This window comes from Caretta caretta, chromosome 9 (genome assembly GCF_965140235.1).
Source record: "Caretta caretta isolate rCarCar2 chromosome 9, rCarCar1.hap1, whole genome shotgun sequence".
Classification (NCBI taxonomy): domain Eukaryota; kingdom Metazoa; phylum Chordata; order Testudines; family Cheloniidae; genus Caretta; species Caretta caretta.
Window position 1 is genome coordinate 28,365,053 of NC_134214.1, and position 16,984 is coordinate 28,382,036.

The 16,984-nt window shown below is 46.8% G+C and overlaps 2 protein-coding genes across 2 annotated transcripts in view; both read left to right on the forward strand.

The window, feature by feature from the left end:
- The window catches only part of ANKUB1 (ankyrin repeat and ubiquitin domain containing 1), a 32,249-nt gene extending 22,696 nt beyond the window's left edge, over window positions 1-9,553 (forward strand). The window contains exon 6 of the mRNA XM_048865055.2: window positions 9,182-9,553. Coding sequence (XP_048721012.2) covers window positions 9,182-9,266 — 85 coding nt within the window. The 3' untranslated portion in view covers window positions 9,267-9,553. The remainder of the gene's footprint in view (window positions 1-9,181) is intronic.
- A 70-nt stretch (window positions 9,554-9,623) lies between these two features.
- Window positions 9,624-11,803, forward strand: LOC142073175 (uncharacterized). The gene is made up of 2 exons (XM_075132186.1): window positions 9,624-10,722; window positions 11,110-11,803. Exons 1-2 carry the CDS (start codon window positions 10,143-10,145, stop codon window positions 11,628-11,630), a joined length of 1,101 nt encoding a protein of 366 aa, XP_074988287.1. The 5' UTR covers window positions 9,624-10,142; the 3' UTR covers window positions 11,631-11,803.
- The last annotated feature ends 5,181 nt before the right edge of the window (window positions 11,804-16,984 follow it).

Here is a 16,984-nt window from a genome sequence, read left to right on the forward strand (position 1 = left end):
TTGTAGGATATGTTTGATGAGGGATTACTGCCACCTACTGGTAGCAATTATTAGTGTACATATCAGTTACAATTGAGGCCTCGTACTGAGAATAATTGTTGATGGAAGAACATCTTTAGCTGACCAGAATCCTTGCACTTAGCCAATGCCCTTGAGTCTAGAAATATAAATAGGTAGCTTCAGAGAAGGCTGAAAAAATTCTTAAACAACAAACAGAAGAACTAGGTAACACAGTAATTTATGAGTGAGGAAGTACTACACATTCCCAGGAACATTAAACATGCACAATAAGAGGGGGGTTATGTAAATTATGCAGAAGAAGACACTTTTAAAGGAAAAGTAATTACCTTGTTGAATCTGCAACTAAGTGAAGACATCAGAATTTGGATCGATATGAAGGGAATTAAGTACATGCCTAATTTTAAGCACCATTGACTTCAAAGGCACTCCGCATAGACTTAAGTGTCTTGATGAATCAGGGTGTTAGTGTTTATTCAGTCAATGGCAATTTGTCTCAGTAAATGTTGAGTGAGGAGCTCAGGATCTGGCACATTTGTTATTGTTCCCTTTCATTTTAAAAATAAAACTGCTGGGAGGAGGGTGGACTCCTTCACCCTCAGGGGAAGAAAGAGGGTGTGAAACTATTAAAGGGCAGAAAAATGTCAAGAAAAACAGATAATTTTGAATTGCTGTTAGTAATAGGTGTCAGGAAGAATCTTTCAGATTTTTTTTTATGGCTAAAAGACAGGGAGAGGAGAAATGTAGAATTCCAAGGTGCAAATGGAAACACTGAAAAGTGTGAAGAGAGCCAGTGCTAAGTTTGAGTCTATTTCCACGAAGCGATAACTCAGAGGTTCCCAAACTTTTTGCTGGCATGACCCCATTTTAATGAATTATTTCCTCCTGAGACCCCAGACAGCATGGAGGATGCCATTTTGAAGAGCAAAATGGCATTCTCTGCACAGTGTGAACTTGCATGCCCCATACACGTGAGGTCAAACTGCATGGAGGAAGCCATTTTTCTCTCCGCACAGTGTGACCTCGTACTTATGGCACATGCAAGGTCACACTGTGCAGAGGCAGGATGACCCACCTGTCCCTAATTGGGCAGGACAGTCCCAAATGTACATTTCAAGTTCAGGTCACCATTTGTCCCAAATTTCCTGCAGAACCACTCCGCGCCTGCCCGAGGCTCAGGGGTGATGCCAGCCTTTTCCTGGTGGGGGGGGGCGGGGGCTGAGGTGGGCTTTAGCCACCCCCCAGGCCATGAAGCCCTGTCCCCTGCTCCTCCTCTTCCCCCCAAAGCCCTGCCCCTGGCCAGGCCAGAAGCTGGAACCGGGCAGTAATAAGAGTCACCCAGGGAGCCTGAAATGCTGTGTGGAGCCATGGATGATCCCCCTACCCTGAGCGGCATACCCCAGGGGCAGGGAAACAGGCCAGGGACTCCTCTTGGGCACCCCAGCCTCCCACCCAGGGCAGGTGGAGGGTCCAATGCTCTCCACAGCAGCCCAGCTCCCTAGGCAGCTCTTACCACTGTCCAGCTTTGTCTTCTGGCCTGGCCAGAGCCTTAGGGAGAAGTGGAGGGGCAGGGGGGCAGGCAGGGCTCCTGCATGTGTCCCATTTTTGCATGTTGAAAAGGTGGTCACCCTATGTGGAGGATGCCATTTTGTAGAGCAAAATGGCATCCTCCATGCACCGTGACCTCCTACGTACTGTACATGTGAAGTTGCACTGTGCAGAGCAAACTGGCATCCTCCACACACTAGGGATTGCTGCAACCCCATCTGCAATGGGGGTGCGACCCCCGGTTTGAGAACCTCTGTGATAATTAGACTCAGGCTGCGGGGCATCTCCTGGCTTTGAGTTGAGGATGCCCAGCATCTTGCAGGCTCAGGTTCAATATATGTTCCGAAAAAAAGGTATTGCTTTTGGGTGGTAATTACAAATTACAAAGGATGAATATGAAAAAAACGACACAGGCATATAGGGACAAAATTAGAAAGACCAGCTCACAAAACCAGATGAAACTAGCTAGGAACATAAAGGGTAGAAAGAAAGTGTATTTATAAATACACGAGAAGCAAGAAGCAGACCAAGAACAGGGTTGGCTCCTCACTCAGTGATGAATTCATAGAATCATAGAATATAAGGGTTGGAAGGGACCCCAGAAGGTCATCTAGTCCAACCCCCTGCTCGAAGCAGGACCAATTCCCAGTTAAATCATCCCAGCCAGGGCTTTGTCAAGCCTGACCTTAAAAACCTCTAAGGAAGGAGATTCTACCACCTCCCTAGGTAACGCATTCCAGTGTTTCACCACCCTCTTAGTGAAAAAGTTTTTCCTAATATCCAATCTAAACCTCCCCCACTGCAGCTTGAGACCATTACTCCTCGTTCTGTCATCTGCTACCATTGAGAACAGTCTAGAGCCATCCTCTTTGGAACCCCCTTTCAGGTAGTTGAAAGCAGCTATCAAATCCCCCCTCATTCTTCTCTTCTGCAGGCTAAACAATCCCAGCTCCCTCAGCCTCTCCTCATAAGTCATGTGTTCCAGACCCCTAATCATTTTTGTTGCCCTTCGCTGGACTCTCTCCAATTTATCCACATCCTTCTTGAAGTGTGGGGCCCAAAACTGGACACAGTACTCCAGATGAGGCCTCACCAATGTCGAATAGAGGGGAACGATCACGTCCCTCGATCTGCTCGCTATGCCCCTACTTATACATCCCAAAATGCCATTGGCCTTCTTGGCAACAAGGGCACACTGCTGACTCATATCCAGCTTCTCGTCCACTGTCACCCCTAGGTCCTTTTCCGCAGAACTGCTGCCTAGCCATTCGGTCCCTAGTCTGTAGCTGTGCATTGGGTTCTTCCGTCCTAAGTGCAGGACCCTGCATTTATCCTTATTGAACCTCATCAGATTTCTTTTGGCCCAATCCTCCAATTTGTCTAGGTCCTTCTGTATCCTATCCCTCCCCTCCAGCATATCTACCACTCCTCCCAGTTTAGTATCATCCGCAAATTTGCTGAGAGTGCAATCCACACCATCCTCCACATCATTTATGAAGATATTGAACAAAACCGGCCCCAGGACCAACCCTTGGGGCACTCCACTTGATACCGGCTGCCAACTAGACATGGAGCCATTGATCACTACCCATTGAGCCCGACAATCTAGCCAGCTTTCTACCCACCTTATAGTGCAAATTCAAGGGGAAATTATAATTCAGAGGGAAAGCCAACAGAAAATGCAGCAATGACAAAAGTGTTAAATACCTTTTTTGTTCCAGTTTTCACCGAAGAAGTTAGCAGTGGCTGGACAACTAACAGAGTGAACATCTGTGTAAATGGAATAGGATCTGAGGCTCAAATAGGAAAAGAACAAGTTAAGAATTACTTAGATGTCTGCAAATCAGCAGGGCCTGATGAAATACATCCTAGAAGGAACTGGCTGAAGAGATCTCTGAACCATTAGCGATTATTTTTGAAAACTTGTGGAGGACAGGAGCAATCCCAGAGGACTGGAAAAGGGCAAATATAGTACCTATCTATAAAAAGGGGAATAAGGACAGCCCAGGGAATTATAGACCTGTCAGTTTAACTTCAGTACCTGAATTCAGATAATCAATTTGAATAAGATAAGAGTCAACATGGATTTTTCAAGAACAAATCAAGTCAAACAAACCTAATATCCTTCTCTGACGGGATAACAAGCCTTGTGGATAGGGGGAAAGCAGTAGATGGTGATGTATGTCAACTTTAGTAAGGCTTTTGATATTGATTTACGTGACCTCAGAAACAAACTAGAGACATATAGCCTAGATTAGCCTATTATAAGGTGGGTGCACAACTGGCTGGAAAACCATACTCAGAGAGTAGTTATCAGTGATTCACAATCAAGCTGGAAGAGCATATCAAGTGGTGTCCCCTGGGGATCTATCCTAGGTTCAGTTCTATTCAAATATCTTCATAAATGATTTGGATAATGGTATAGAGAGTTTTTAAGAACAGGTTAGACAAACACCTGTCAGCGATGGTCTGGTTAATACTTAGTCCTGCCTCAGTGCAGGGGACTGGACTAGATGACCTATTGAGGTCCCTTCCAGTCCCCCTACATTTCTATGGTTTTCTGATTCTAATTGCCATTCTTAAGTAGTAATGTGCACTTTATTGTCAGATCAACCTCCTTTCCCATGTTCTGGTGTCCCTAAACTTCTGACTACTAGAACCTGGGACTGGAACTCAGTAAATTGCCCTGTTCTGTTCACTCCCTCCGAAGCATCTGACACTAGCCACTGTCAGAAGACAGGATACTGGGCTAGATGGACCATTGGTCTGACCCAGTATGGCTGTTCTTATGTGGTACAACCAATGGTATGGGTATTGGAGGAGGAACACTCCACATGGAGTTCTTCAGAGTTCTCTATTAATTGTTGGAAGAGGGAGGGTAGGTTGCCTTGTCTTTGGAATGACTGGCTGCTCTACCTCCATATCCCTGCACAGTAGGCCTGCACCTCCCCATCGCTTCAGTGGAGATGCACAAACAAGACTTTTCCTGGCCCAGGTTGCCCCCAAGGATCCCCCCCGACACACACACATTGGCTGGGGATAGCGAACTGTGGCCACTTGGGAGCTTGGGGGGCTGTGCCTGCGGATGGTCAATGTCAGCAAAATGTCTCACTGCCCACAATCAGATTACCCTGATGGGCTGCATGCGGCCTGCAGGCCGAGCAGGTTGCCCACCACTGCTGCAGAGCCATCCCTGCTGCAGCTGCTGTCCCTAGCACCACACTGCACCACTGCCTTCCAGCCTGGCCTGCCCAGGTGCAATGTAAGTCCCCAACTCTGAGTTGGGACACAGAGTGCTGAAGCGGGGCGAGGCCAGACAGTTCCCCAGGAGCTCTTGTGCAGGAGGCAGTCCCACAGCAGCAGAGAAGAGGAGCAGAACTGGCCACCCCATTGCCCACTCAGGTTTGGCCCTACCACCAGCTCTCTGTCATGACAGGGAGGGGGATAAATGACAATGCAACCTGGTGCAGGGGAGTCACAGTGCCACTCAGGTTTGACACCGTGTCTCTTCCGTCATGACACGAGGTTAAACTTCAATAGTGCTGCAATGCCCACGCACCTGATCACACCACCACTCACTCAGTTTAATCCCAGTAGCACTCCCCACTCTGCTGTTATGACCAAACCTGAATGGGCAGTGGAATGGCCAATGCTGTTCTCCCTCACTGCTCCCAGCAGTACACACCGTGCATAACAGGCATATAGCTGTAGGTGCCACGGATCCCTGCTCTAGCAGGGGAGACAGATGCTTGAATCTGAAGGACATGATCAGGGCCACAGACAGACACGTTCTATTACCACAACAGTAGTGTACGCATTGTGTAAATGAATCTGCTCATTCAGACTTTGGGCTTATGCGCTATCAAAACTGCTTCTTTTTGGCAATAATTTTAAACAATCCTTGAGGATTTCAGTATAAAATATATTAACAGTAGTACTGGCAATATATGTATCTAGCTTAACAGAATGATGTGGTAATATGATAAAAATGCTTCAAAATATACTTTGTGAATGGGGTTTTTGGGGTTATCAAAATAATACTGGATGGATGGACACTGTAGATAAAAAATGCGTGAAAAATGGTTTTAATTTATCACTAGATAAAATCTATGATATTTGATCTTCACTGTTATTTCCCATACATTTACCTGATTTTCTGAATTTCCTGTGAGCAATTGAGTGTCTAATTTGTGCACACAACGACAGCAGTTCCACTGTGCACTCATATCAGGTTGCTGCTCCTGGCCTGTTTGTATCTAACCATATCATATGCACATTCAATGACTTTCAATCATGGAATTATATTTTTTCTCTCCTGCTAGTAATAGCTCACCTTACTTGATCACTCTCGTTACAGTGTGTATGGTAACGCCCATTGTTTCATGTTCTCTATGTATATAAAATCTCCCCACTGTATTTTCCACTGCATGCATCTGATGAAGTAAGCTGTAGCTCACAAAAGCTTATGCTCAAATAAATTGGTTAGTCTCTAAGGTGCCACAAGTACTCCTTTTCTTTTTGCGGATACAGACTAACACGGCTGCTACTCTGAAACCTGTCATAATGCAAGGCACTGAATTTAGCTGTATGGAGTGGAAATCCATCAAACTCGTACAGATACAGACAGACATCATCTTCCTTTCCAAATGCAAATGGATGGACATCATACCACAAGGACTGAAGATAAAAAATCCATTACAATCTACATACCACACAGACTATGCTGACAGATTGTGCCACACACTCTCAAAGAAACTGCGCAATCACCTGATCAACATCCTATACAGCAAACAGGAAAAGATTAAGAATGAGCTCTTAAAACTGGATACTCTCATAAAAAACCAGCCCTCCACACAAACTTCCTAGTAGCTGGACTTTACAAAAACTAAACAAGCCATTTACACCACACACTTTGCTTCTCTACAAAAGAAAAAGGACACTAAACTATCTAAACTACTACATGCCACAAGGGGCCACCACAGTGGTTCCCTTAATCTATCCAGCTATATTCTTAGCCCAGCAGAAGAATCTATCCTATCTCGGGGCCTCTCCTTCTGCCCTTCCACCCCCACGAACATGATACAGGTCTGTGGTGACCTAAAATCCTATTTTTCGACGTCTCCAACTCAAGGAATATTTCCAACACACCTCTGAACAGCATACTAACGCACAGAGACCTTCCTACCAACACTACAAAAAGAAGGATTCTGGGTGGACTCCTCCTGAAGGTCGAAACAACAGACTGGACTTCTACACAGAGTGCTTCCGCCAGTGTGCATGGGCTGAAATTGTGGAAAAGCAGCATCACTTGCCCCATAACCTCAGCCGTGCAGAAAACAATGCCACCCACAGCCTCAGAAACAACTCTGACATCCTAATCAAAAAGGCTGACAAAGGAGGTGCTGTCGTCATCATGAATAGGTCGGAATATGAACAAGAGGCTGCTAGGCAGCTCTACAACACCACATTCTACAAGCCATTACCCTCTGAGGGTTACCAAAAGAAACTACACCATCTGCTCAAGAAACTCCCTGAAAAAGCACAAGAACAAATCCGCACAGACACGCCCCTATACCCCTGGTCGGGATACTTCTATCTGCTACCCAAGATCCATAAACCTGGAAATCTTGGATGCCCCATCATCTCAGGCATTGGCACCCTGACAGCAGGATTGTCTGGCTATATAGACTCCCTCCTCAGGCCCTACGCTACCAGCATTCCTAGCTATCTTCAAGACACCACTGACTTCTTGAGAAAACTACAATCCGTCGGTGATCTTCCTGAAAACACCATCCTACCACCATGGATGTAGAAGCCCTCTACACCAACATTCCACACAAAGATGGACTATAAGCTGTCAGGAACAGTATCCCCAATAATGTCACGGCAAACCTGGTGGCTGGACTTTGTCCTCACCCATAACTATTTCACATTTGGGGACAATGTATACCTTCAAATCAGCGGCACTGCTATGGATACTCGCATGGCCCCACAGTATGCCAACATTTTTATGGCTGACTTAGAACAACGCTTCCTCAGCTCTCGTCCCCTAATGCCCCTACTCTACTTGTGCTACACTGATGACCTCTTCATCATCTGGACCCATGGAAAAGAAGCCCTTGAGGAATTCCACCATGATTTCAACAATTTCCATCGCACCATCAACCTAAGCCTGGACCAGCCACACAAGAGATCCACTTCCTGGACACTACAGTGCTAATAAGCGATGGTCACATAAACACCACCATATACCAGAAACCTACTAATTGCTATTACTTACCTACATGCCTCCAGCTTTCATCCAGACCACACCACACGATCCATTGTCTACAGCCAAGCTCTACGATACAACCCCTCAGACAGAGACAAACACCTACAAGTCTCTATCAAGCGTTCTTACAACTACAATACCCACCTGCGGAAGTGAAGAAACAGATTGACAGAGCCAGAAGAGTACGCAGACGTTACCTACTACAGGACAGGCCCAACAGAGAAAATGACAGAACTCCACTAGCCGTCACCTTCAGCCCCCAACTAAAACCTCTCCAGCACATCATCAAGGATCTACAACCTATCCTGAAAGACAACCCATCACTCTCACAAATCTTGGGAGACAGGCCAGTCCTTGCTTACAGACAGCCCCCCAACCTGAAGCAAATACTCACCAGCAACCACACAACAAAAACACTAACCCAGGAACCTACCCTTTCAACAAAGCGCGTTGCCAACTCTGTTCACATATCTATTCAGCAATGCCCCTCTGCCATGTACATTGGCCAAACCGGACAGTCTCTATGTAAAAGAATAAATGGACACAAATCAGATGTCAGGAATTATAACATTCAAAAACCAGTTGGAGAACACTTCAATCTCTCTGGTCACTCGATTACAGACCTAAAAGTTGCAATTCTTCAACAAAAAAACTTCAAAAACAGACTCCAACAAGAGACTGCTGAATTGGAATTAATTTGCAAACTCGACACCATTACATTAGGCTTAAATAAAGACTGGGAGTGGATGTGTCATTACACAAAGTAAAACTATTTCCCTATGTTTATTGCCCCCACCCCTTACTGTTCCTCACAGGTTCTTGTCAACTGCTGGAAATGGCCCACCTTGATTATCACTACAAAAGGGTTTTTTTTCCCCTCCCCATCGCAGGTAATAGCTTACCTTACCTGATCACTCTCGTTAGAGTGTGTATGGTAACACACATTGTTTCATGTTCTCTGTGTATATTAAATCTCCCTACTGTATTTTCCACTGCATGCATCCGATGAGGTGAGCTGTAGCTCACAAAAGCTTATGCTCAAATAAATTTGTTAGTCTCTAAGGTGCTACAAGTACTCCTTTTCTTTTTGCGGATACAGACTAACACGGCTGCTACTCTGAAACACATAAATTAGACAACTAATTGTGCAAAGTCAGACTGATAGGCCATCAGTGAGAAGAATTGTATATTATGAACTTGATGTTGCATTGCTTACTTGGGCAAAATACACAGTCAAGTTAATGGAAATTTTGCCTGTGCAAAAAGTGCAGGATATCTATCTATCTATCTATATATATAGATATATATGGAAACAGTTAATTTGTCCTGTCATTTGTCTTGCAGTGCATTTAAAGAGAAACCATGGCTTCAACAACTGGGAATTGCAAGAACTCTAGCTAAGAAGAGTGTCTGCAAACCTGTATACTGATAAAGGCCTGATTTCATATTGAATGTTTCCAGGAACCTGTAGTTTGGGAAGAGAGCCTATGTTTGAATGCTCTAACAATATCAATGATGTCCTATTCAACATGCATCCTAAATTCAATTTTTTCCACCGACACAGTAAACGGATATGGTTAATGAAGGTATATTAATAATACATTACATGAAGATAATGTATAAATCATTAGTGGATGCTCTGGGCTTTGTCTGTAACAGATATTTAATCTCTGTACCTCTAAAGAGAATAAAGATTAAATCATGTGACAAAAATAATTCTGAAAAACTGAATGTAATGTGTAAGGGAAAAAGAACAACTCATTAGATTAGTGTGAACCAAAGATTTTCAGCATTGAATAGCACCACTGTGAGAGAAAAATTAGATCACCTAGGACTAAGCTTTAGTGTGCCAAGCAGAGCCTGTGAGAATCTCCCACTGAACCTCTAGTCATGCTAGCAGACTTCATCCTCCAGCACTCCCTCCAAGTTTAAAGACCTCCTGTCTCTAAGCCCTGGTCTACACTAGGACTTTAGGTCGAATTTAGCAGCGTTAAATCGATGTAAACCTGCACCCGTCCACACAATGAAGCCCTTTATTTCGACTTAAAGGGCTCTTAAAATCGATTTCCTTACTCCACCCCTGACAAGTGGATTAGCGCTTAAATCGACGTTGCCGGCTCGAATTTGGGGTACTGTGGACACAATTCGATGGTATTGGCCTCCGGGAGCTATCCCAGAGTGCTCCATTATGACCGCTCTGGACAGCACTCTCAACTCAGATGCACTGGCCAGGTAGACAGGAAAAGAACCGCGAACTTTTGAATCTCATTTCCTGTTTGGCCAGCGTGGCAAGCTGCAGGTGACCATGCAGAGCTCATCAGCACAGGTGACCATGATGGAGTCCCAGAATCGCAAAAGAGCTCCAGCATGGACCGAACGGGAGGTACGGGATCTGATCGCTGTTTGGGGAGAGGAATCCGTGCTATCAGAACTCCGTTCCAGTTTTCGAAATGCCAAAACCTTTGTCAAAATCTCCCAGGGCATGAAGGACAGAGGCCATAACAGGGACCCGAAGCAGTGCCGCGTGAAACTGAAGGAGCTGAGGCAAGCCTACCAGAAAACCAGAGAGGCGAACAGCCGCTCTGGGTCAGAGCCCCAAACATGCCGCTTCTATGATGAGCTGCATGCCATTTTAGGGGGTTCAGCCACCACTACCCCAGCCGTGTTGTTTGACTCCTTCAATGGAGATGGAGGCAATACGGAAGTAGGTTTTGGGGACGAAGAAGATGATGATGAGGAGGTTGTAGATAGCTCACAGCAAGCAAGCGGAGAAACCGGTTTTCCCGACAGCCAGGAACTGTTTCTCACCTTAGACCTGGAGCCAGTACCCCCCGAACCCACCCAAGGCTGCCTCCTGGACTCAGCAGGCGGAGAAGGGACCTCTGGTGAGTGTACCTTTTAAAATGCTATACATGGTTTAAAAGCAAGCATGTGAAAGGATTACTTTGCCCTGGCATTTGCGGTTCTGCCTTTGCAAAAGGTTTCTGGGGAGGGCAGCCTTATTTCGTCCTTCATGGTAGGACACTTTACCACTCCAGGCCAGTAACACGTACTCGGGAATCACTGTAGAACAAAGCATTGCAGTGTATGTTTGCTGGCATTCAACCAAAATCCGTTCACGCGGTGGGAGGAGGCAAAATGCGACCTTGTAACGAAAGCACATGTGCTATGTATGTAATGTTAACAGCAAGGTTTACCCTGAAAGAGTGTAGCGACTGTTTTATAAAATGTGTCTTTTTAAATACCACTGTCCTTTTTTTTTTCTCCACCAGCTGCATGTGTTTCAATGATCACAGGATCTTCTCCTTCCCAGAGGCTAGTGAAGCTTAGAAAGAAAAAAAAACGCACTCGCGATGAAATGTTCTCCGAGCTCATGCTGTCCTCCCACACTGACAGAGCACAGACGAATGCGTGGAGGCAAATAATGTCAGAGTGCAGGAAAGCACAAAATGACCGGGAGGAGAGGTGGAGGGCTGAAGAGAGTAAGTGGCGGGCTGAAGACAGGGCTGAAGCTCAAATGTGGCGGCAGCGTGATGAGAGGAGGCAGGATTCAATGCTGAGGCTGCTGCAGGACCAAACCAGTATGCTCCAGTGTATGGTTGAGCTGCAGCAAAGGCAGCTGGAGCACAGACTGCCACTGCAGCCCCTCTGTAACCAACCGCCCTCCTCCCCAAGTTCCATAGCCTCCACACCCAGACGCCCAAGAACGCGGTGGGGGGGCCTCCGGCCAACCAGCCACTCCACCACAGAGGATTGCCCAAAAAAAAGAAGGCTGTCATTCAATAAATTTTAAAGTTGTAAACTTTTAATGTGCTGTGCTTAAAGTGCTGTGTGGCATTTTCCTTCCCTCCTCCACCACCCCTCCTGGGATACCTTGGTAGTCATCCCCCTATTTGTGTGATGAATGAATAACGAATGCATGAATGTGAAGCAACAATGACTTTATTGGCTCTGCAAGCAATGATTAAAGGGAGGAGGGGAGGGTGGTTAGCTTACAGGGAAGTAGAGTGAACCAAGGGGCGGGGGGGTTAATCAAGGAGAAACAAACGGAACTTTCACACCGTAGCCTGGCCAGTCATGAAACTGGTTTTCAAAGCTTCTCTGATGCGTACCGCGCCCTCCTGTGCTCTTCTAACAGCCCTGGTGTCTGGCTGCGCGTAACCAGCAGCCAGGCGATTTGCCTCAACCTCCCACCCCGCCATAAACGTCTCCCCCTTACTGTCACAGATATTGTGGAGCACACAGCAAGCAGTAATAACAGTGGGAATATTGGTTTCGCTGAGGTCTAAGCGAGTCAGTAAACTGCGCCAGCGCGCCTTTAAACGTCCAAATGTACATTCTACCACCATTCTGCACTTGCTCAGCCTGTAGTTGAACAGCTCCTGACCACTGTCCAGGCTGCCTGTGTACGGCTTCATGAGCCATGGCATTAAGGGGTAGGCTGGGTCCCCAAGGATACATATAGGCATTTCAACATCCCCAACAGTTATTTTCTGGTCTGGGAATAAAGTCCCTTCCTGCAGCTTTTGAAACAGACCAGAGTTCCTGAAGATGCGAGCATCACGCACCTTTCCCGGCCATCCCACGTTGATGTTGGTGAAACGTCCCTTGTGATCCACCAGAGCTTGCAGCACTATCGAAAAGTACCCCTTGCGGTTTATGTACTCGGCGGCTTGGTGCTCCGGTGCCAAGATAGGGATATGGGTTCCGTCTATAGCCCCACCACAGTTAGGGAATCCCATTGCAGCAAAGCCATCCACTATGACCTGCACATTTCACAGGGTCACTACCCTTGATATCAGCAGATCTTTGATTGCGTGGGCTACTTGCATCACAGCAGCCCCCACAGTAGATTTGCCCACTCCAAATTGATTCCCAACTGACTGGTAGCTGTCTGGCGTTGCAAGCTTCCACAGGGCTATCGCCACTCGCTTCTCAACTGTGAGGGCTGCTCTCATCTTGGTATTCATGCGCTTCAGGGCAGGGGAAAGCAAGTCACAAAGTTCCATGAAAGTGCCCTTACGCATGCGAAAGTTTCGTAGCCACTGGGAATCGTCCCAGACCTGCAACACTATGCGGTCCCACCAGTCTGTGCTTGTTTCCCGAGCCCAGAATCGGCGTTCCACAGCATGAACCTGCCCCATTAGCACCATGATGCATGCATTGTCAGGGCCCATGCTTTCAGAGAAATCTGTGTCCATGTCCTGATCACTCACGGGACCGCGCTGACGTCGCCTCCTCGCCCGGTATCGCGTTGCCATGTTCTGGTGCTGCATATACTGCTGGATAATGCGTGTGGTGTTTAATGTGCTCCTAATTGCCAAAGTGAGCTGAGCGGCCTCCATGCTTGCCTTGGTATGGCGTCCGCACAGAAAAAAGGCGCGGAACGATTGTCTGCCGTTGCTCTGACGGAGGGAGGGGCGACTGACGACACGGCTTACAGGGTTGGCTTCAGGGAGCTAAAATCAACAAAGGGGGTGGCTTTACATCAAGGAGTATTTCAGGCAGGACTGCACGGACGGTTCCAATAAGAAATGGTGCACCTAAGTTATCGTTCTTATTGGAACAAGGAGGTTAGCCTGGCCTCTGATTGATACATGGCTAGATTTACCTCGCTGCACCTTCTCTGTGAGTGACTGCAGTGTGACCTAGAGGAATGAGTCCCCTAGACAGGGGAGGAGGCAAATGAGTACAAAACAAATCTGGTCTATTTCTTGTTTTGACCCACTCCATCTATCTTTTACATCTTTGGCTGGCAGCAGATGGTGCAGAAGGACTGCATGCCATCCACATCTCATGGCTGCTCGGCAGAAGATGGTACAGTACGACTGCTAGCCATCCCCATCTCTTGCCTGCCTGGCAGAAGATGGTGTAATACGACTGCTAGCAATCCTCATCTCTTGCCTGCCTGGCAGAAGATGGTACAGTACGACTGCTAGCAGTCCGTATCGCCTGCCCGCTCACCATAAGACGGTTCAATAGGACTGACTGCAGGACTAAAGAGAATGACCTGGTCAAGTCACTCCAAATTTAGTCCCTGCGCCCATGTCTGCCCAGGCGCTCCCAGCCGACGTGGCCAGGAGCACCTCGGACACGACGAGGACGACTACCAATCGTATTGCACCGTCTGCTGCCAGAAGGCAATGGGTTGCTGCTACTGTGCAGCAAAGCCGTACCGCGTCTGCCAGCACCCAGGAGACATAGGGTGACGGTTACCTGAGCGGGCTCCATGCTTGCTGTGGTATGGCGTCTGCACAGGTAACTCAGGAAAAAAGGCGCGAAATGATTGTCGGCCCTTGCTTTCACGGAGGGAGGGAGGGAACGGGGGCCTGACGACACGTACCCAGAACCACCCGCGACAATGTTTTAGCCCCATCAGAGTGCTCCATTGTGACTGCTCTGGACAGCACTCTCAGATGCCCGATTGTTTGCCATTGCTCTGACGCTGGGAGGGGCGCTTACAGGGTTGGCTTCAGGAAGCTAAAATCAACAAAGGGGGTGGCTTTACATCAAGGAGTATTTCAGGCAGGACTTCACGGAGGGTTCCAATAAGAAATGGTGCACCTAAGTTATTGTCCTTATTGGAACAAGAAGGTTAGCCTGGCCTCTGATTGATACATGGCTAGATTTACCTCGCTGCACCTTCTCTGTAAGTGACTGCAGTGTGATCTAGAAGAATGAGTCCCCTAGACAGGGGAGGGGGGGAAGCAAATGAGTACAAAACAAATCTGGTCTATTTCTTGTTTTGATCCACTCCATCTATCTTTTACATCTTTGGCTGGCAGCAGACGGTGCAGAAGGACTGCATGCCATCCACATCTCATGGCTGCTCGGCAGAAAATGGTACAGTACGACTGCTAGCAGTCCGTATCGCCTGCCCGCTCACCATAAGACGGTTCAATAGGACTGACTGCAGGACTAAAGAGAATGACCTGGTCAAGTCACTCCAAATTTAGTCCCTGCGCCCATGTCTGCCCAGGCGCTCCCAGCCGACGTGGCCAGGAGCACCTCGGACACGACGAGGACGACTACCAATCGTATTGCACCGTCTGCTGCCACAAGGCAAGGGGTTGCTGCTACTGTGTAGCAATGCCGTACCGCGTCTGCCAGCACCCAGGAGACATAGGGTGACGGTTACCTGAGCGGGCTCCATGCTTGCCATGGTATGGCGTCTGCACAGGTAACTCAGGAAAAAAGGCGCGAAATGATTGTCTGCCCTTGCTTTCACGGGGGGAGGGAGGGAACGGGGGGCTGACGATATGTACCCAGAACCACCCGCGACAATGTTTTAGCCCCATCAGGCATTGGGATCTCAACCCAGAATTCCAATGGGCAGCGGAGACTGCGGGAACTGTGGGATAGCTACCCACAGTGCAACGCTCCGGAAGTCGACGCTTGCCTCGGTACTGTGGAAGCGCTCCGCCGAGTTAATGCACTTAATGCACTTAGAGCATTTTCTGTGGGGACACACACACTCGAATATATAAAACCGATTTCTAAAAAACCGACTTCTATAAATTCGACCTAATTTCGTAGTGTAGACATACCCAAAACAGTTTCAAAATGACTTTGATTAAAACCTTTTCTGCAGCTCCTGCTTTCCGGAACAGACTGCTCTGTGTCTCTCTACCTCATTGACTCTCTTGTCCCTTTTTAAGTCTCATCTGCAAATCTATCTTGCATAAATTTCTCTCTTGCATACTTTCTTCCTCTCTTCCATTGAGAGATTTATTATTTAGGGTCCTCGTTCTCCCAAACCTTACTTGTGTGAGTAATCCTTACTTGTGCAGTCCCATTGAACCCAACGTGTGAGGAACAGGAGCATCTGCAAGGGCTTCTCTTCATTTGAAATGCTAAGCAGCATAGCTGCAGCGCTTCTGTGTAGAAATTAATTGCAGTGATATGAAGAAAGAAAAGGAGGACTTGTGGCACCTTAGAGACTAACCAATTTATTTGAGCATAAGCTTTCGTGAGCTACAGCTCACTTCATTGGATGCACCGATGTAGCTCACGAAAGCTTATGTTCAGATAAATTGGTTAGTCTCTAAGGTGCCACAAGTCCTCCTTTTCTTTTTGCGAATACAGACTAACACGGCTGCTACTCTGAAACCAGTGATATGAAAGGTTCTCTCCTTGGCATAGTTAATCCACCTCCCCAAGAGCCAATAGCTAGGTCACCAGAAGAATTCTTCCATCAATCCAGTGCTATCTACAGCGGGGGTTAGGTCAGCTTAACTACTTCACTCAGGAGCGTGGATTTTTCATTCTCCTGATTTAGGTGGATTGATTTAAATTTTGAGTGTAGACCTGGCCTAAGGGACTGGCCTTTATTGTCTCAGCCCAGTCATTTGGTATGGGAAAGGGTTAAAAAAAGTTAACACCCTTGTCACAGGACTGGGTGATTATCCACTGACTTGATCAGCTAATGTTACAATGAATAAGACTTAGAGAGAGTTAACATGATCAGGCTGTAACTGAGACTGTATTACTTGTCTCTGCAAAGCATTTTGGTGTAGAGCCTGACTTCCACAGAAATCATAGTTTCACCATTGACTTAAATAGGAGAACAAGGACCACAGTTAGTGTGAAATATTCTATTACATATTCTGTCTCATGAACTGAATTAGAAGTACTGTAAAATACACAAAGAAAAAGGGGTCACACATTTAAAATCCTGCCATTTCATAAAATGAAATCTCCTGCATTGGCAGGCATCTGGACAAGATCGCCTAATAAATCATTTCCATCTCTCAAAATGTCCCCAATATACAGGTAGCACTTTCAGATTGAAATTCTTTCCTGAAATATAAAATGATAAAATCATGTCTGAGGGCATGCCTACATTGCCTTGCCTGCCTCAGACTAAGGGGGTGTAAAGAGCAGTTCACACCAAAGTGCTGTGCTATAGCTCCCTCATGTGGATGCTGCAGGCACAAGCGAAAAGGTTTCTCATTTACATTAACGTAGTCCTCTTCAAACAGAACTATGGTAATGAGAACTGGGAATGAAGTGAGCTGTAGCTCACAAAAGCCTAAGCTCAAATAAATTGGTTAGTCTCTGAGGTGCCACAAGTACTCCTTTTCTCTTTGTGAAGACTAACACGGCTGCTACTCTGAAACTTGTTCCCACAGCATCCACACAGGAGAG